Here is a 20,149-nt window from a genome sequence, read left to right as displayed (position 1 = left end):
GCAGTTTGACATTTATCTGTAGATTTGGGGACACCTTATCACTGCTCTTAAAGGTTGACAAGCATTCTCTTAAAGATAGAAAGTAAAATAAGAATGCTAGTAACCCCAAAGAAGTCCAAAATGACTGCTGCTGGCTATTTTATACTCAATTAAGTCACTGCTTTGGCCTTAATTGCAGATTAATCTTTTATTGAAAAACCACAAAGGCATGCATGTTAAACATTAATACTTGTCACCGATGAGACGTGTTGCTGGGATGTGATAGTATTTGGAATAAGCTGCTTTCCAACTTCTTCCCAGAGGATCAAGCCGCTGCGCCAAAATTATAGGCTGGCTGAGATGAAGATAGCTGGGTGTCAGTATGTTAATGGAAACCTGTGCAGTTATCTGATTTACTGCATCCTGGAGAAAAAAAGTGGAGTAGGAAGTGAAGTGCAGAAAAAGGGATGGAAACAGAAAGAAGGCGCAAAGGCCCATAGCTGCAGCGAGACGATTTTGTGGTTCACATTGTTCTCGTCATCAGCGAGAGCTTGACAATATTATCTCTTCTCCGCTCTTATTTTTCTATCTCTCTTCCTCTCAGTATTTTTTTTTTTTTTTTTTTTTTTTTCTTTCCCAATCAAACCATCACCCAGGTGTGAGGCAACAAAAGGTGTCAATCCAAGACCCTTGTAATTAATCTTTCTTGGTTGAAGGTGGGGATGGAGGGGGGATAACATAATACCTGTGTAAGAAAGTTGCCACTTTTGAGGATTTGGATTTGTATAGCTTAGGAACACTGATAAGAGGCAAATTATATTTTCATCAGGGATAATACAAAGCAGTGCAAAACACAAAAGCTTGTGAAGGGGGTGTGTGAGAGGGGGATGGGGTACACATCGAGCGGCTGTCGTTCCAGTGTAATGCAGCTTAGCATTTGATGGGTGCAATCAGAAGCTGTGATTTCTATAGAAGGGATTAATCCATTTACTCTCAACTGGGGACAGGTCAGAGATAGTGCTTCTTTTCTTCCCACGTATTGATCTGTCACATCTTTCTGCAGAGTCGGGGAAGAGACGACCTTCAATTTCTACCTGCATGTCAACACAGCTGAGCTGTGACTTTATTTGATAATGAGACCATCACCTTGTTGGGTTGATCTTTATTCTCCACAGCCTCTCTGATAGAAATCTAGTTCCAGGGCTTGCTGAATTTCACTTTGCTGTGTAGAGTTTTACACGTCTTCCAGTCCTCTAAAAAACAACAACTTTGCTTTAATGCTTAACTTGAGCAGAAGATTTTGAAGCGTTCAAATGGAGATAGTGGCTAGAAATGAGTTTGTAGTTTTAATTTAGTGTTGTCCTCCATTATTCCTTTCCAGAGTGGAAAAGGGCCTGAGGACAGCAGTGGCCCAGTCCAGCAGCAAGGTACCTGGCAAGAATCTCTGCTCAACCAGGACGTCCAAAGGAAGGTTACTGTGATGGGACCGCAGCAACACGGACCAAACGGACCACCGCAGGATAGCCATGGGGGTATGAGCAACCCACAGCAAAGCAGGGTTAGTCATTAAATTTTCCCTTTGCTACAGTTTTACACCAGAAATGGACGGATTAAACAGGCTTTTGAAACACAGGTACACCTGCTAAAACAAACCATTACATTTTTTTTTAGATATTCAGGAGTGGCCTGTTTACTGCCGCTGCTGTCAAGGTTACAGCGTAATCACAGAACTAGAATTGCGTCCAGTAAATACTACTACCACCCTGTAGACAATCCTGTTAGTTAGGATAATATGAAGAGATGGTATTACACTGTGTCTCACAGAGTGTTTTGGGTAACAGTTTCTAATAAGTACAATTTTCTATGACTGGTCTGCAAATGTCAGTCCCACAAAGCAATACTCAGAGTATTCTCCCAGCAGTCTTTTTTTGTTGCTGTTAGTCTCCATGTAATTTGCTCTTTTAGTGGGCACAACTCAGTTGTTGTTCCCAAGACCAGTCGAATCACGCGCCAGGGTTACAAAACAGGATGCAGGATTCAAAGCTGATAAATCACTTTAATGCTGAACTTGAACGGGATGTACCAGTTGTTTGTGTTTTATGACAACTGATAAAAAAAAACAAACAAAATGTGTCCTGTAAAGTTGCCTGATCTTGGCATTTGGCTGCACGAAGACAGGACAGTATGCCAGGTGCAGGGGTATTGACAAGCTGAAAATGGTATAACACCGGGCTACACAAGGTCCCCTGGCCTCTCAGCACGCCTGTCACCATCAGGCTGCTGTCACAAATACTACACTCCCTGATGCTGACAGTGAAGAGCAGCCACCACTACGCTTGCATGGCTCCTCTCTCTCTTTATGCTTCTCCACCCCCAACACATACACACAAACCCATATCCCCACTACCTCCTCTTCTCTCTTTTTTGGGGTCTCCCCCCTCCCTGTCTCTGCAGCTGGGGAAACATACCTCTCACTCACAAGCTCGTATGAAGATATGTCATCCGACATGCATCATCTTCTGACGTTGACGGTCTATGTAGAAATATGATGAGTCAATCACGTGAAAGTCTTGGGTGCTGCAAAAGGAAAACATCCCATTTTAAATGCACCTTTGTGCTGAGAAACCTCTTCACATGGCTGATGCTATCAGCGTGCCTGGATTAGTTTCCTACTTTTTCTGTGAATTGTTCCTCATATTTTACCATCACATGGACAGTTTTACTCACACCTGCTGCTGTTGTAGGTAGTTGTGTCGGGGCGAGGCCGAGGTCGAGGAGCTGGTCAGCTGGGTCGAGGTCGAGGAGCTGGTCAAGTAGGCCGAGGTCGTCCAGTATCCACCAGGCAGAGAGGTGCAGACAACCTACGCTGCACTGTTTCCATCGAGGGCCTCTCCTCATCTACAACTGAATTTCAGCTGAAGAACCTCCTCAGGTCCATCGGTCCCATAGAGGTAGGTATCAAGTTTGAAAATTTCTTTATTAACTTCAGATTTGGATTTTGTTTTTGTTCTCCAGTTTGGCTTAAAGTGTTGTAAAACATGTAGTTTTTACTTAAAGAAGCTCTTTTGCATCACTCAGGTAAAGTGTTTTTGTCTTTCTTTTTTTCCTTTGTTTTTAACAGTCCTCAGGCTAAAAACTAAAACATAGATATTTACTTGCACCACCAATGTTGGAATAATTACATTTTCCTAAATGCGACCCAATAGCGCCCTCTGTTGAGGGGATTTGGTAGATTGGGTTGAAAAAGAGAATTGATTATTCACTTTTCTCTTCACCACCCCCGCTCCCTCTTGTGGAAGAGATGACTATCTAGTTGCATTGAGGTTGTCCTTGTCTGTGTCTGCTGCAGATGTTCAAAATGTTACCCCAGCAGAGGAAAGCAATTGCCACATTTTCCAATTCTCAGCATGCTGCAAGTTTCCAAATGAGCTTCCATAGGTAATCCGTGCTCTTACTTCCTTTCATTTTTCCAACTATGACAGTTGCATGAATATGCTCTTTGCTATTCCACATATTTACATTTTCACCAAATGATTCTGTGTTGTAAGCAATAGTATTTCAGTACAGTGGTGTAAACATTATTATCACGATTACCACACAGGCACATGATTGATTTGTCCCACATTGACGTGTCACTGATTGATGGATGAGGATCACGACAGAGCCAGGCTACAAGTCTGTAAAAAGGAGTCACTTTTTCCTGATGTGGGAGTGTCTCGCATATAACTCCACCCTGGATCAGGATTATTTCGCCTCCTCTTCGGTGTCGTTCATCGTCTCTGGAGAGTTCATCATTCGTCTTCAGCCAACTTGGACCATTGGACACAAAAGACATGGCAGGAGCTGCAAGCATACGTGTTTGATTTTGCCCTAAAAAGTGTTGAAATTTCCAATTTGGCACTGAAAAGACACTGGGCAGTGAATCCTTCTTTGACGTAGTTTGTGAACATTTCTTTTTTACTCTTTTATTTTTTGCATCTTACTATGACACTTAGAAGAACATAACATGGGGTAATGGTTGCTCCCCTTGTCAGTAAGTTAAGAACAAGATGCAAAATAACACTTAAACGTCATTTTTGTTTTGTTCTTTTTAAAATATAATTTGTGGTTTGGTGTTTTTGTGTAGAGAATGGTTGTGGCTGAAGGCGGCCCGTCTGTCTATATAGCCTCTGCCTTCGCAGTGTTTCTCCTCCTCTGTAGATGGCAGTATTTTAGCACTATGGAGAGTGTTATGTCCTCAGAACTCTAGTCTGCTTTCAGGTGGGTTCCCCAGTTGGTTTTCTGGTCAATGGCACTACCTAGTGGGGATGTTGAAAACAGGCTCTAAAGTAGCCTGCATGTGACTGAAAGCCATTTAGCCGACATATTGTAGATTCCCAGTGGTTTGGGGAGTTTGTAAAGGTTGTTTAGATTTTCTGGTGCTCTGCTAGTGCAGCTCCCTGGATTGAAAGTATGATTTGTTTAGTCTTTTGTTGTTGCTTTTGGTTCTGATTTAGTTATTTTAACTGTTAACTGGATGCGTTTTGCCTAAATCTGCCTTTTTATGTTTTTTTTTTTTTTTATATGACTAATTATGGAGTAATATGATTTTGATTTTCAGGTCTGTGCTGAGTGTGCATCGAGGAGATTATAGTTTGTTTATTTTTCTTTTGTTTTTTTTTTTTCTTTTTTCTAATAATTACAGCAGATTGGTTATCGTTGGGAACTGTCATTTTTGGTAGGTTAGAAAGGATGGCTTTCTATTCTGAGTATAATGGAGATTTTTGTGAAGTTGTGCTTAGATATATGCCTTCTACTCTAGTGAGGCAGTGTACCTGGGCGGGGGAGTTTTGATCATTTTCATTAAGCATTTGTTTGGACATGAGAGAAGCAAAGTAAAAGAAATTCAGCAGAAATGTTTGTCCTGTTGGTTAAATGTGCATCACCACAGATACATTCTTCCAACGCTACCAATAACTGATTCTCTTAAAGGCTCAACGTTTTAAAGCATGTTTGAGAAGGTAGTTGTTAAACTTCAACGTTGCACAGCACCTAATATGTCACTTTATTTCCCCGAGCATCAACAAACATTTTATGTTGCATCACTGAAAAACTGAAATTCTCCAAATCATTTTATACTCCTGGATTTCAGTTAAATTGTGTGAAAATTTACTTCACATGGCTCGAGAGTTAGGCACATTTAGCATTTTTCTTTAACGTTTCTTTGTTCTTCATTGTTGCGCAGAGTTTATTCTTGTTTTAAACATCGTTTATTTACTTTAGTCATGACTGAAGTTTGGAAGTAAACTTTGTGTACAAAAATAGAAGTTAAGGGGGCAACCATTATCTATGTCATGATCGTGTACATAAATAGACCAGAAATTTCACAATCCCGCTTAATTTTCTTGTTTTTTTTTGTTTTTTTTTGGTGTTTGTTGATGTTGTATCAAGTTGAGCATTTTTATATGTACGAGTATTCTGATGTGTCCGGACATGAATCATTTTACAAGTGATTTGTTTCCATTTTAGAACCAAATTGACAAATGACTGGACCACATTTCTGTTAATAAGACATTTGGTAAAAAGTATAAAGGAAAACAAGAAAATAATAAAAAACATGGCCAATATACCGTGAACATGCAGGTATGTGAAGCCGGTTAAACTTTAGCCTGAACTTGTGTGGTTGTGTGTGATGTCCATATGTCTGGTGCCATTTTGAATTATCTTTATTTGTGCTACATTTTAATCGTTTAATCTGTAAGTTAAAGGTATACATCTTGGAACATATATATTTATATATTTTTTAAGTATTACAGTTTAGTTTTTTTTTTAGATTTCTATATATAAGTTAAAGGATCAAGACATAATACAGTAAAAGAACAATCTCGCAACTGAAGGGAAATATCACTAAATTATAGCACTGAATTTATATAATAAGAAATAGTTGACATTTTGGCCTGAAAATTGACCTGTGATGACGACCTCGTGCAGCCTTGTGAACAAGCAAAGCTGCTTTTACATTCCTGAGATGTTACATGACTTTACTGTTTGAACTAAAGCTAAGTATACAAAAAGAAATGTTGGGGATTGCATTGAAATTTGTTCTATTTTCTTTTATAAAATAATCCCTGTGCTGCTGATCTGGATGACATCACAGATTGAGTTATTGATATTTGCAATACTTGCTGCTGTCCTTTCCACTTGTGTGAATTACACTCCAAAATTTTGTGGTATTTCCCTTATATTAACCATTATCTGAAATAAGTCCACCAACTTTGAAAATAGGTTTCATAAATGGGAATCTTGCCAGTAAAGTCCGTGTATATCAGTGGTAAGGAGACACAAAGGGGGTCTAAAAATGTCTAAGATTCCTCCTTGTACAACTGAAGGTTGCATGGTTTTAAGCTTTTCTTTTTGGATGTTGCACAGCTGTGTCTAAATTGACTTATTTATGTTTTCTTCCCTTTGTTTTGAGTTGTTGATCTATTGTGGAAATGTTTTTGTTTACTGACATTATTTACAGTGTTTGATGTTGTGGGTAACACTTCAGGTTTGAGTGCTGTGGTAAATCCTGTGGATTTGAAAAAGTATGGGCAATGCCCGTTAATGCGATAATGCTATAAGACGCTGCGTCTTGTAGAGCCAGAACAGATTCATATTGAATCTATTTGTACTTTAAATTGAAGAATTATTCACATTCATTGTACTGTGAATGTTATGGTGTAGTCTTTTTTAATAGGAAAGTTAAGCGTACTACTGTAGGCTGTTTAACTACAGGCTCATCTATACCTCAGTATAAAGCTGTAAGTTTAGTTTATGTAACTCAGACATCAGTGGGACTTAGCTGTCCCTCTGTTAGATGTTCTTATTATGGCTTGTAATGATAGATATCACAACTATTATACCATCTTCAGGTCAAATATCCAACTGGGCTGCGTTCTAGACGACACTAACAACTCTTTTCATCAGGTCTGTTTGGTGAAGGATTCAGTGGTTTTTACTGATCAGCTGAAATAATAACCAATAATTTTTCTTTTTTTCCAGGTCAAATCCACATAAACCGAGCATGGATTGCAAACATGTGGTTTAAACTTAAGAGACCATATCAAGGGTTAAGCATGCTTTCCTAAATCAACTAAGTGACTTAGAAACGGTCAGTGATTTGTTGCCGATAAATCATGCCTTATTTTTATTTTTGCCCAACTAAGTAACAGCTGTTTTTGTTCATGTTAGTTTGTAATTTTGGTAATCCGACAACCTTTATTGTTATTATGTTGTTTAGTAAATATTCTCCCACGGCTTCATAACAGTTTAGTATTAGTTTGGTGCTGTTTTTCCTCCACCAAGGCAAGAGCTGTGATGGAAGTATGTCATTATTACTGCTGCTCCGTTAGCAAAGCATGCAGAAACGACTAAGCTGAATTGCATGTAAATCCACTACATTAGGGGCAGGTCTTTGGTTATTATGACCACAATTACCCCTTTCTGTCTTGCTGCTTACAAACAATGTCTGCTGTGTTTCATACATATTTAAATTTTGTCCTCAAGTTCTGCTCAACATCCATGAAGCTTCAGGCCTTGTTTATTCTTGGTCTGCTTTACCCTAGATTAAAAGTCTGCCTTACTTGTCAAATGATGTGACAAAGTAAATAAATAAATTCAGGAGTTTAAGAGCTACAAAAAAAGGTTGAGGAAAAACATGCCTAACCACTGGTATGGTCCAACACTTGAGATGTAGTCACACTGTGTAGTTTCAGATGTTTTGTGCTGTTGTAGAAACTCGCCAGATGTGAGCAGGTGTTCCTATATTAGGACAAAGTCATGTCTGACATTAATGCCTTCATTTTTTTTTTTTTAACAGAGCACTGCTAAAGGAGAGGAGCCGAGCTGTTTAACCTCTTCAACTTTCAAACATTCACTTAACACTTTAGGTTTCATTTCAGCTGTGCAGTCTCCAGCCTGGGAATGAAACTTTCACCTAAGCTTCTCTCCTTAAACAGCCGCCGCTGCTCCTCCATCACTGCTTCTCCAGCTTTTTCCATTTTTCTAACTTACTGGACATATATCTGACTATTTGCCCGTCTTTTTCCTCCATTCTGCTGCTGTTAAACGAACTTTTGTATCAAGCAGGGTGGCCTGCCTGGATTACCATTGTTTGTTAGCCCTGTGGATGGAGGTTTCCATCTCTGTGACGACAGCCCGGGTCACAGAGCAGCCACGTAACTCTAAAGCAAGCTGCTTTATGACTTTCTTTGCACCAAAGTTCATCCCAGCTTCTTGACATTCATTGTTTTGTTGGATTTGGAAAAAGACACTACATTGGCCTCCTGATGTGGAACTGTTCGGTGCACCAAATGATAACTGCAAATCCAACCTGTTGAGTTTTGACTGAATCTGTTGACAAACCATCTTGTATTTCATGCTTCACACCAATGTGTCATATATGAAGTCATCATGTTTTGTGTTGCAGAACTCTAAAATCATTGTACAACCTGTTCTCATGTTGTCAACTGAGATTTTTTTACAATGATGTAAACACTTTCAAATACAAATAATCTTATGAAGGTGAAATGTTAAATTTTGGTAAACGAAACTGATGATAAATAAAATACATGATACACACAGTATGTTTTTCTTTGTTTTTATTGTGTAATTTGGAACTGGCCTCATTTTTCGTTCAAGAAGCTTAGTTGAAAACATTAAGGCTAGACAGGAATGAGACCCATTATAAGCCTTGTTTCTAAACCTTTGGTAATATAAAATTGAAATGTAAAGGGGTGAAACTACTATTTATGTGGGGAAAGTAAGGAAGGTTTATTAGAATTGGATCACCAGAAAAATATTTTAAAAAGATACAAACCATTATGCACAAAGATCTGCATTACGGTCAGTAAATCCAAACTGACCTCAAGACTGCGTTGAATCATCAAACAAGCAACATGGATAAGACTGTTGCAAAAATTCAGGTTGGTTTATGTAAAGTTAGTAAATGCATAGATTAAATTTAACGGGTAAAATATAAGTATATGATCAGTAAGTAAAATAGCTAAGGGGAGGAATTACCAATAAGCTATCATTTCAATTTAATGATGACTAAAATGAATCAGTGTGTTAAGGTCCAGCACTGTTTCCACAGAGGGCCAAACACTTCCCAGACAGAACCAGCTCTGCCATTTGCAGATCTCTTAGAAACTAGGAGTTTTGTTTTCCAGAAATCCAGACTGTTCATGTTTGCAAATGTCAACATTTGTAAAAGCTGTTGTTGAGCTCCAGCAGACTGAGGGCCCCCAGAGGGATTAGCGGAGGTTCTGTTTACCTGCTCTGAGGAATGCTGCCCTGCACGGACGCTTTTGTATCTGACAGAGACCCAAGGTCACAGCGGTGGGAGAGATGGGCTGCTTTGTCCTTCCTTGGAAGTTTCCACCTCACAATATCAACAGCAAAACACAATGTGAGAGAAGAAAATGGAATTCCAGCGCATGTTGCAACAGTGCTCAGAAACTCAGGTTCAGTGGCCTCCTTTACCTGTGTGATAAGTTGGCGTGAAGAGTGACTGTGTTGCAATTTTGTAATTTTGGTAATGGTTACACTTTAAATTCCCCTCATATGTATTTTAGTGCATGTGGAGACCTTTAATAGATCTGCTTCTCTATATACCTGAATACTCAGGAATTTTCTATTCAACTTTTAAACCCCATTATACTTATTTATTCATTAATTAAAACTATACTTACCATGCGTTGTACCTTTTAATTATGTTTAACTTTTCCAGTATTGTTATGAAGCTTTTCGAATCAACAGTACCGACATGCCACCACACGGTGTCGCTCTTGCACCGCGTAGCATCCTCCAGGTTCTATGGAAAACTGACGTTGTAATCAATTTGCCAAAGATGTATCATGGGGAAGACAAACACACAGCTAAAAGCTCACTATTAAGTGCTAAACGCACACTACAAGTCTCTATGAAAATACTGGAGGATTATAGTGATTTGTTCAGACTAACGGAGCTGTGATTTCATCTACAGTCTTTATTTGACCTGAAGCAGCAGACAAGGCAACGAGAGGCAGACTCGGGGCCAACAAACACGCTCCTGTTTAATTTGTCTGCGGGTTTGGAAGTTATTTGCGGAGGGCAGGCCTCGTTAAATTTTACATGGGCCCTCAACATTTCGCAAGCATGCAAAAGGTAGTTCAAAGCGCTATATTCTTTATTTTGCGATCGCCACCAAATAAGGCGAAATTGTTTGCTGGTCCTCCCAGCAGGCCAAACTAATTCAATTACTATGTAAAACAGCTGTCTTATGTTAATTATAACCACCAAAAGCTACTCCTCTGCTTGTGATGAAGGATAACTTACTCATTTATATATCATTTCATGAATTTTATAACGTTATTTGGTGAAAAATGCCTCTATATGTGGTGTTTCTGTGGAGCTGATTTGGACAAAGACATGTAACAACTGCAAGTTTGAAGATTTTGTTTATCTCATTTTGTAATAAACATATAAATAATAAACTCTAGACATTTTTGACACATTGCCCTGTTATGAAAGTTAACTGGTATGGTCTGGCTATATAGACTATCCAAACTGTGCATCTGCCGCATGTCATTTCTATATAAAACTATTTCCCTATTACAAAATATGAAAAGAAAAATAACATTTTAGTACATTTACATGAGTTACTTATTAATTTATTCAACGAAACTGTTTCAGTACTACTTAACAGTTACTGAATTGTCAGAATCTGCATTTTGATATTTTTCTCAAAAGAAAACAGTGAAAATAGAAACACGCACATACACAAAAATAAAACAGAGAATGCAGACATGAGGCAGAATATCTGTCCCTCTCCGACAACTTAAAACCAACAGTTTACAAAATAATAAAATTCTTAATAAACCAAAGCAGTACAAGATTTTTCCAATACTTTCCCAGCTACTGTATTTAAATTAAAATATATTCTCATATCTTACACTATTTCAAATAACGAAATGTGATTCAGTAGCGATCTGTCAAAATCTAATTTACAATTCTGTGTATAAAAATATAATTTATGGAACCCCGCGAAGTTTGTTCTCCCCAAAATATAACAGTCAGTCGCACACATTATGCACATATGCACATTACAACCGGTCAAAGTTAGCTCCTTTCTACATGATCCCCGTTCTCTTTGCTGTATTTTTTTTTCTTTTTCTTTTTTTTCCTTTATTTTTCATTCTTTTTTTCATTTGAGATATACAAAAATAGATTATGCACAATGTGCTGCTTGCACCGTTTCAGAGTCCATTTATGTGACAGCAGCAGAGTTCACATGAGAATAAATTATTCAAAGAGAAACTTTTTAAGGCTCCATTCATTCTTTGAAAGGGGACACAGCATGGAAAAAAAAATCACTGAAATAAATATCCCAACTCCGCTGGGGCCTTTGTCTCGTTTCTTCGTTTTTCTTTTCTTTTTTCTCTTTTTTAATTATTATTATTTTTTATTATTTCATTTTTTATCTACTGAATAGTTCACGTGTCCTACGTTAAAGTCTCATTCTGCTCATATCAGGGTTTCAACTCGGGTACACTGACATCTCGATTGAATGAATTGAGTGGCTGTCCAAGAGCCATGTCCCCAGTTGATAAAGGATTTTGGAGTACCAGTGCACTCCGTCGGTCTGTGCACTTTCTCGAGGCTGGGAGCTGAAAAGCAACGAGGACACCCAGTGGGCGAGCCTGACAGGTGCCAGGACCCAATGCGCCAGGTCATGGTCCTCGATCACTGCGTAACAGGACGCAAGGACCTGATCCACCACAATGGTCCCCTGCGTGGTCACCGGTGCAAAGGAGCTCTGGTGCTCTTGCGTGTAAATCCGTTTCACGTTCACCGGAGCGAGTCGACTTTGCTCGGCATCAAACACGAACACCTTGTCCCCAGGTTGTACGTGGCTGGCGAAAACTGCCGACATCCGTGGCTCCGCCTGCGTGATGTTGTCACTGCCGATGAAGATGAGATGCGTGGGGGTGAGGGTTATTCTCTGACCAGATTCAGTCTCGATCACGTAGAAGACCCTCTTGAACGTCGAGTCTCGGTCTATGAACATGACGAAGTCGGTGTAAATTAGGTTTCCGTGGCTATCAGCTGCCAGGACCCTGTCGCCTGTTCGGAGAGCTTGGACCGCTTTTTTGGTGCCATCCTGGAGGGTGACCGTGGAGGAGCCTGGGAAGCAACCGCCTGATTTTGCTGCCACTGAGTTTTCTGTTGAAATAAAATGTTATATTGAAGTTTTATTGAAGACAAAACAGCATCTGTAAAATCAAAAATGTTTAACCAGCCTTCAAAAGCGCATTCAATGCGTTTGAAGGATCCCAAGCATTATGATCTCTTTTACTTGTGTAATAATAATATCGCAGGTGGAACCTTTACAGTTGAACAACAAAAGCTCATTGAAGAACTCTTCTTTTTTCCCTATTTTTTCGGCCTCAACACGTCTTGGTAGGGCATATGCATTTTGCATATTGATGCCTGTCGGCTCCTTCATGGTAGATGCGTATTGGCTTGGCCCAAGTCGTCTGAGACGAGAAAACCTGAATGCCTTGGCTCATCTATTCTTAATTAAAAAACCCAATAAAGAGCAGGCATTGTTATTCTAAATTAGCTTGTGGACCGAGCTACTCTTGGTAAAGAACACTTACGCCTTTCCCAGCTTCTCTTCCCATATTTACTCAGGTGCAGAAACCTCTATGTGACAATTCACACAAATAGGCGACTCACAACTACTATTTACCCAGTGGAGCCACTTTTCCAAGCCTCTCGAGTTGTAGATTTGAATTTAAATGAGGGCCTGGACTCTTAAATGCTTTCTGTTGTGCAACATCAATGTTCCCCCCTGTCTACCACCTCTCCCAGCTTTGTTGTCAGTCTTGATGACAATAATTTTGGCCTTGGTGGAGCTCTTCACATACCAGTCTCTAGGATCACACTGTCCTGCACACAGAAAAAGGGGGTTTCCTACTCAGAATTTGGGGGCTTTTAATCTTCTTTTAAGATTCCCGAGCATGAAATAAGGTGACAACTGAAAACCAGATTTAGCCCGACCAATTCAACATTGTTCAGCCAAATCCTTTTGGTAAAGTCGCATGACCCCTAATGACACGTCGGTCTGGCCCATACTGTGATCTCAGAACGTGTGTGCGGAATGATAACTATGGGATTTATCAATAAAGTCTGAGCAAAGAAGAGCACCATGGTTCATCAGTCAGTTGGAAAACATTTTCTGAGAACCTAAGAGAACCTGTACTGAAGGCCTGAAGAATCTGATAATGAACTATTTAATGAGATATTTGAGAGGCAACAACAAAAAAAATCTTTAAAGGAGATTTTCCACATGTAATCGAATTTTAAAAAAATAAATTAATAAAGAAATCAATGTCGTTTGTCGCGTCGGTTACTTTTCCCATTGCAGGAGCAAATGTTTGCTTTTCTAGGTCATACCGAGACATTGGTCGTGTTTCCCACCAGGAGACGGTGTGGGGCGATGTAAGATCAAGGAAAAAGCTGCATGGAAAAAAGGCTCACAGCGACATAGACTGGGATATATACCCATACATCATACTTGGAAGAATCTATTTGCACTTTCTTGAGATTAATCTTATTTTTCATAATACAAATGAGCATTATTTTTGTATAGTATATATGCATGAACAAATATAGACATCTAATAATTTGCATTTCTGCTTTATTTGCACGTTCTTCCTGATTGTTGTCAGTTGTTTTTAGATGAAAATCCACGTTTATCTTTTCCCTCTGATATACATTTAATAAAATCTACACAACAGCTGACATGAGATAAAATAAAGGCAACATCTGCGGATTAGGTTATTTTTCTCTCCCTAACTAGCACGGCATTGTGTACCTGACAGCCATACCTGCTTTCACAGAGCAGTGGATGTGGGCTTTAGACTCATAATAGACCCAGTCAAATCCGGCTTCCACCGCCAGCCTGGACAGAGTGCCGTATTTGCTCTTGTCCCTGTCTGAGGTGGTGATGTCGACAGCCCTGCCCTCATAGTGAAGGGACTCGTCAAAGTGGTGTCCATCCTCGTCCCAGCCCTCAGTGACCCGCAGCTTCACCCCGGGCCACTGGTTCATCACTGAGATAGCCAAGGAGTTTAGCTTGTCTTTACATCTCTGCGGGGAGAGAGAAATAGATTAGTGTCCGGTCTTAAATAGTTGCATTAGCCAGCTAAACCTTTTTCATACTGACACAGTTTTGATGCCAAGACAAGCAAATAGAAATTATTTTCAGGATGGATAAACAGAAAACAGACATTCCCTTCCACATATAACCGCATACCACCCGTTTATATTTGCACGCTGTCTACAATATTTGCAATTGAATATTATATTTTAACTCACTGAGGCCTCGCCCACATCTGACGCCCCTGATTCCTCCCAGCTGAGGTGAAACACTGGAACTGAACTGCAGCACTGCAGCTCTGATCCTGAGCTTGCATTTCTCAGTGTGAGCAGCAGCGTCAGAGGGCACATCTCGGGTAAGAAAGTTGCTCATGAAATATTGATAAGGCACCGCATTCGCTTCACTGGCCTATAACATATGAGTCTTTGGTCTCGGAAGGTGCAAGCAGAGTCCCATTCTATCAAAAAGTGTTGCCTTAAAAACAACATTAATAGGCTACATTATAAATTTATGGGCTTGTATTAGACTTTGCAACGACAGAGTGCTTTGTTGGTTGAAACTTGTCGGTTTTCTTTGAATACATAATTGATACGCAGGTGTTATGAAGATGATCTTCTTTGAAATATATGGAGTTTGTTCCACAAATAAGAACCTCCCCCAAACCTTTTTGCGCTCTCAATGAAGATGCTTGGCCTTCTCCAAGACAACTATTCTCAACGCCTAACCAATATGTCAAATAAAACATCACAAAGGGTCTTTTCAGTCCAGAAGCGTTGGGAAACTTTCATTATTCTCCCCCTGCAAAGTCCTGCAAACGTGACATGCCTCCCTAAGTGGAGGTGTTTTGGCTGCTGACTGACAGACCTGAAATATCCAAGGACTGTGTGGTCGCACAGAATAGCGTCTATGTATGACATACTGTCTTTTCACTCATTTTTCCCTTATAGGCAACCTTAAGGTCTTAAAACAAGAATGCTCACGCAGAACTAAAAGCAGAAAAGGAGGTTCTACATATCAACCACTGTTTTATAAGGTTATCACACTTGTAGAATGTGAATAAACGCTGTAAAGAAGAAAAAACATACAGAGTAGAACTGCCAGAGTCAAGAGCCGTAAAGCTGCACCTATTTATTAATTCATTAGGTCGTGTGCCGCAAATCAAGCCAAATTCTGCTCAGCCACCATGAAGCCCAGCAGGGCGCCTTGGACCGACGCTTTGTGCTTGGGGTAAAGTTGTTCAACAGCCTGCCTCTTAATCTTTTCACAAATGATTTGGTTAGAGGAAACACTTATCAGCTAACTGTCAAGACAAACAAGCCGCCAACTCATCTCTTTTCCGAATCGTTTGCAGTGTGGGCAGAGACTGCAGGCTTTAACGTTGCTGCACTACAAAAATGCGCTTTTAAAAACCATTCAATCAGGTACTGGAGCCTAATTCCCTGAAATCAGAATGAGACAGCATGGCTCACAGAGATCTACAGAAAAAAGGAAATAAAGAAAGAAAGGCAAATCAAGTACTTTCTTAAATTAAAGGGCACTTTCTAATCCAGTATTGTTTTCCCCCGTTTTCTACAGGAAATCTTTTTAGCAATTGAAACTTCATTCGAAAACACTTGTGAATCGTAGCAATCTCATATCTACTTAATTTGAAACAAATACGTTGACATCATACTACAATATGTGGATTAAAATGGTGAAACTGGTTCCAAACTATCTGTAAAAAAATGTTAAACGCATCTGCTGGCAGCTTTCCTGGGAGCGAGCAGTGCATCGGCAGTAAAGCACTACTCCTCCAATAATATTAGTCCTGGCTAGACTTCAGTGACTTAATTCATTATTTTATTTTATTGCACACATCTGACAGAGCAACTGCAGGCACGTGCCTTGTTTAGTGTACAACACCTGCTTTATAAAAAAAAAACTGTAAATAGCGGAAGAAATCCGTCGTGTTCGTGCGTAAAATCCCGTGCGTAAAAACCCACTGGATTCACGCACAAAGCCGCGGAACAGAGTAAACAATGTTGGCACAGCGTAAATCCCCATGTGACAACGATTATGTCACTCGCAAATGCCTTCACACTACACGGGTTTGCATGCTTTAATTTGATGGCTTTGCAATGTCATGCACCATCACCGATCTAGCCTGTAATTTAGTCAAAGTTCAACTTGTGTTACATGCCAAGAAAGGGGCACCTGAAAGCTCCTCTATGTACACTTTACACTAGGAGTTGTTGTTTGCTGTAAACTCCCAGATACTGAATCAAAAAACTGTAAATCCTATAAAATTATGCATGCAAACTAAAAGAAACGCAAAGGACATCAAGCAGGACAGAAGCCCCCTAAAGCCCCATTTGTTTTGATGCATACCTGCCAGTGCGGCAGGTGGAACCATTCAGTAAGAGTTCATCTTTGATCAAGACAAGCGCGTCTCTATATATTCAGAAATAATACTGAAATACTGAAATTAAACTATTTCTCTTCTCTTCTTGAAGAGGAGGAACCACCAAAATCATCATCGGGACTCCCCAAATCCTCACTTTGTGTAGCACATTTTCACAGGCTAGTCATTTCATGATCCCAGTGCTTGAGAATCTATAGATGTCTACCAGAGGAGATGTGGGGAGGGCTGAGACAGCAAGCACAGTGAATATTTCATCGGAGCTCGTGCTCATGCATGGTGCGAGGCACGGGTTCAGAGACTCCGGCGCGCGCCTGGTCTTCATCACCACCAGCACCACCACCATCACCATGGGCATTTTATTCTTACTGAGCCAATATCACCCAAGCGCCTTGAATAATTCACCAAGATCTGAGTGCTAAAAGTCATGCTGAAGAGACGCGGCATCCTGCAGCCTGGAAAGAAATCAAGACATCGCTTCTCTGTATTGTGAGTCTCATTTTATCTGACCAGAGCCAACTGAGGTTTGGCAACGGGGCTCCAAGAGGATGCAGTAGAAAAAGATGTCATCCTCCATTTAAGTGCCCCATAAAAGGCACCATCAGCCCATGTGCGTTTTCCCATTCAGATCCCCCCACTTATGAAGACCTAACTGTGTTCAGGACACTCTCAAAGAAATGTCAATCCTTTCATGCACAGATGCACCCCACGCGGAAGCTGAATTACAGCAGCCTGGGCAAGAAAATGTCTGAGCCACGCCATGCCTGAATAAGCTCGGCTGTTTGAAGCGGTGCACATCCCCAGCTTTCAGGGTTGGAATTAAGAAAATTGGTTAAAACAAGCTGCAATGCAAATCTTAAATAGATACCAAATACCCAAAGTACTCACGAGATGCAATCTAACATGAATGCGCGCATGTAAAGAAACAAATTGGGCCTCATGGAGATACAAATATAGATATGAGGAGAGGGGCACATTAATATTTTAAATATACTGTCACAATCATGAAGGCCGAGTGTCCTGACTGTCCGCCTGCACATCACTTCTCCAGCTGGATTTCTATATGCGTTCCCAGCCTGCAGCGTTTGAAAACTCCCATGTTGGTGCATAAAGTGCATCTGCTTTTACAGTGAAGTTAAAAGGCTCAGTGTGAAGAGTTCAGCAGCGGGTAAAACAGACTTCACTTAAGGTGCGCAATCAGTCTGACAAGGAGGTTGTTGCAGTGCGCAGTGCTGGTGCGTTAGGAGTCGGGCAGTAGGGGGAAGAAACAAAAACAGGTTATTCTGTCTCCTTACCTGAGTCATTAGCCTGTCGGCACCGGTGTTCTCCTCATCCTTGAATATGATGTCTGTGTTATAATTGGGAGTCAGTTCTTTAAATCGCTCGGAGTTTCTTGTGATCTTGCCTTCGTATCTGCCGCTTGCCCCGAGGGTCTTCTCCGCCACGTTGGGGATGAACTGTTTGTACGCAAGAGGTGTCAGCTTCTTCGGGTGTCTTCTCCTGCCATAGCCCCTGCCCGGTCCGCATCCCATCCCAGAGGACACCAAGGACAGGCAGATGAAACCGATCAAAACGATTTTGGTCCGAAGCAGCATTTTAATTTTTTTTTATTTATTTTTCTTTTTGTCTTTTAAGATCTCAAACGAGTCACCGCGGCTGTCTCAGCCGTCTGCCTCTCCCAGCTCTCGCAATGTCCTTGTCTCCTCTTCTACCTCGCTTTCGCCTGGTCTCTATCGCGGCAGGTGCGGAAATGAACGCTTCTGACAAACGGTAATAACGGGGCACATCGAAGGAGGGTCTAAAAGAAAGTAGTAAGGGAATTGTGAGCCACGGGATCTCTAGACGAACTGCAGCCGCTTGTGTGAGCCGACCGCTTTTACCGCTTTGTATTATAGCACCGATCTATATAGCAGGGGAGGGACTTGATTGGCTCGCCTAGACAAACCCTCCTGATGTTATCCCACAAAAAAAATCTTACAAAGATTTCTCCTACCTGAGGGTTTGCCTCCGTTGCAGGGAGGAGGGACTCCTTCATGGGAAAACATCAATTATAAACCGTCCTTTTTTCTTTTTCTTTCTTTTTTTTTTACCCTTCCGTTGTTCAGCTTTCACAGGAGAGGAAGCACAGACAGGACAGCTCACACAGTGCTGGACTCAAATCCGAAGCACTGTATGAACTGATTTCACAGTGCATCTAGACTGCGTTTCCCAAGAGAATTGAACCGCTCGTGGACACGTATCACGCACACATGCGCTAGGTGATTTTGATGCCTCCAGGTCCACTCAAAATTAAGAGACGAATTAAATGAAAGAAATAGAATATAATAAAAAGTTAACTTGCTCTGGAACTTATTAGATTAGCACATTTGCCTCTTCCCTGGTTTTATTTGTGAAAGCACATGCACGCCTAAGTGTCAAAAGGCGCAAAAACTTAGCTGGAGACACTTGGTATCATTTGGGGGATTCATAGTCTCACAAACATATTGGAAGTTACACGTAGGTTTTATACTACTCACACAATAATACACATTTAGTAACAGATGACAGAATAAAGCTGCACTTAGATTTTTGCAGTGCGCAAACTTTGCGCCCATGTTGGCGCGATCTTTACGCATTTGGGCCACAGGATAGCGTTACAGTGCTAGAACAAGAAAGACTTTAGAAAATGTTTTAAATTGATATGTGACACATCCAAAGCCAAATATTACTGGAATTAGCCTACATGATGCGTAAATTGGGCCCATTTAAAAAAAAAGATATTCATGAGCTTACCATTTTATTATCTGGCTTGTGGACAACTACTTGTTAAATGAGCATAAATGTTTTGCTTCTGTGTTGAAATACATTTATTACCCCGTTTTAACCCAACACAGGGACATTTTGTAAATTTCTTTGATCAAACAAAGAATATTTAATGTTTTTCTTGCACCATCAGACCTAAACATCATTTGCTCACATTTAAGACACATGAGTTCAGATAATAATAACAATAATAATAATAATAATAACGTTTTAAAATGTTTCAGTAAGGAAAAATATTTGTCTGATAATAAAGAATAATTACAGACAGAGGCTGTTTTGGGGGCAACTTTAGCTCTCATCACACTGACAGTGTGGCACATGTGCTCTGAAGTGAGGACAGATACAGTATGCCAGCCTTTGGTGTGGCTTTACTCTCATTAAATCTCACTCTGGCTGACCTCCAGTCTGGTGTTGTTCAAGCCTGTGCCAGGCTTGTGGCAACCAGAGAAGGTGTGACTACCTACTGCTCACTGAGACCATGAGCATCAATTGTTGGCCAAAACATAGTTATGCACTTGGCATGTTGTTGTATAACTCTTAGCAAGATGATCTACTTTCAGTGATGGGAAACATTCTGCAGACCACTGAAACCACTGTCTGTCTTGTTTTTTTGCTGCATGCGATGGAGACTCTGAAGAGGTCTTCCTTACAGATTTCAGTGGCTGCTTCTAGAGGTGCTTTTCAAACAGAGCTGACAGCAACTATAGTGCCTCAAGGTATGGTGGAGATGCTGTTTAGCTCTGGGTCATCGTGTTAGTTCAGGTGTCGCAGCTCTGAGGTGAATCTTGGAGTGCAACACAAAA

General features: G+C 40.5%; 2 protein-coding genes across 3 annotated transcripts in view; one reads left to right on the top strand and one right to left on the bottom strand.

Moving 5' to 3' along the window:
• rbm33a (RNA binding motif protein 33a) overlaps positions 1-8,582 on the top strand; it is a 33,710-nt gene extending 25,128 nt beyond the window's left edge. For both annotated transcript variants that reach the window (XM_041967525.1, XM_041967524.1), the window contains exons 16-19: positions 1,361-1,537; positions 2,724-2,930; positions 3,329-3,417; positions 3,581-8,582. In XM_041967525.1, the coding sequence (XP_041823459.1) occupies positions 1,361-1,537; positions 2,724-2,930; positions 3,329-3,417; positions 3,581-3,629 (522 nt within the window). In that variant the 3' untranslated portion in view covers positions 3,630-8,582. The remainder of the gene's footprint in view (positions 1-1,360; positions 1,538-2,723; positions 2,931-3,328; positions 3,418-3,580) is intronic.
• Positions 8,583-10,423: 1,841 nt separating this feature from the next.
• Positions 10,424-18,410, bottom strand: shha (sonic hedgehog signaling molecule a). Its single transcript, XM_041967540.1, has 3 exons — positions 17,840-18,410; positions 13,875-14,136; positions 10,424-12,204 (listed from the first exon to the last, which is right to left on the bottom strand). The coding sequence occupies exons 1-3, from the start codon at positions 18,137-18,139 to the stop codon at positions 11,519-11,521; spliced, it is 1,248 nt and encodes a 415-aa protein (XP_041823474.1). The 5' UTR covers positions 18,140-18,410; the 3' UTR covers positions 10,424-11,518.
• Positions 18,411-20,149: the final 1,739 nt, after the last annotated feature.

Source organism: Melanotaenia boesemani, chromosome 18, assembly GCF_017639745.1.
Source record: "Melanotaenia boesemani isolate fMelBoe1 chromosome 18, fMelBoe1.pri, whole genome shotgun sequence".
Classification (NCBI taxonomy): Eukaryota; Metazoa; Chordata; class Actinopteri; order Atheriniformes; family Melanotaeniidae; genus Melanotaenia; species Melanotaenia boesemani.
The sequence above is the reverse complement of the archived record's forward strand: the minus strand, read 5'-3'. Positions and strand labels throughout refer to the sequence as shown.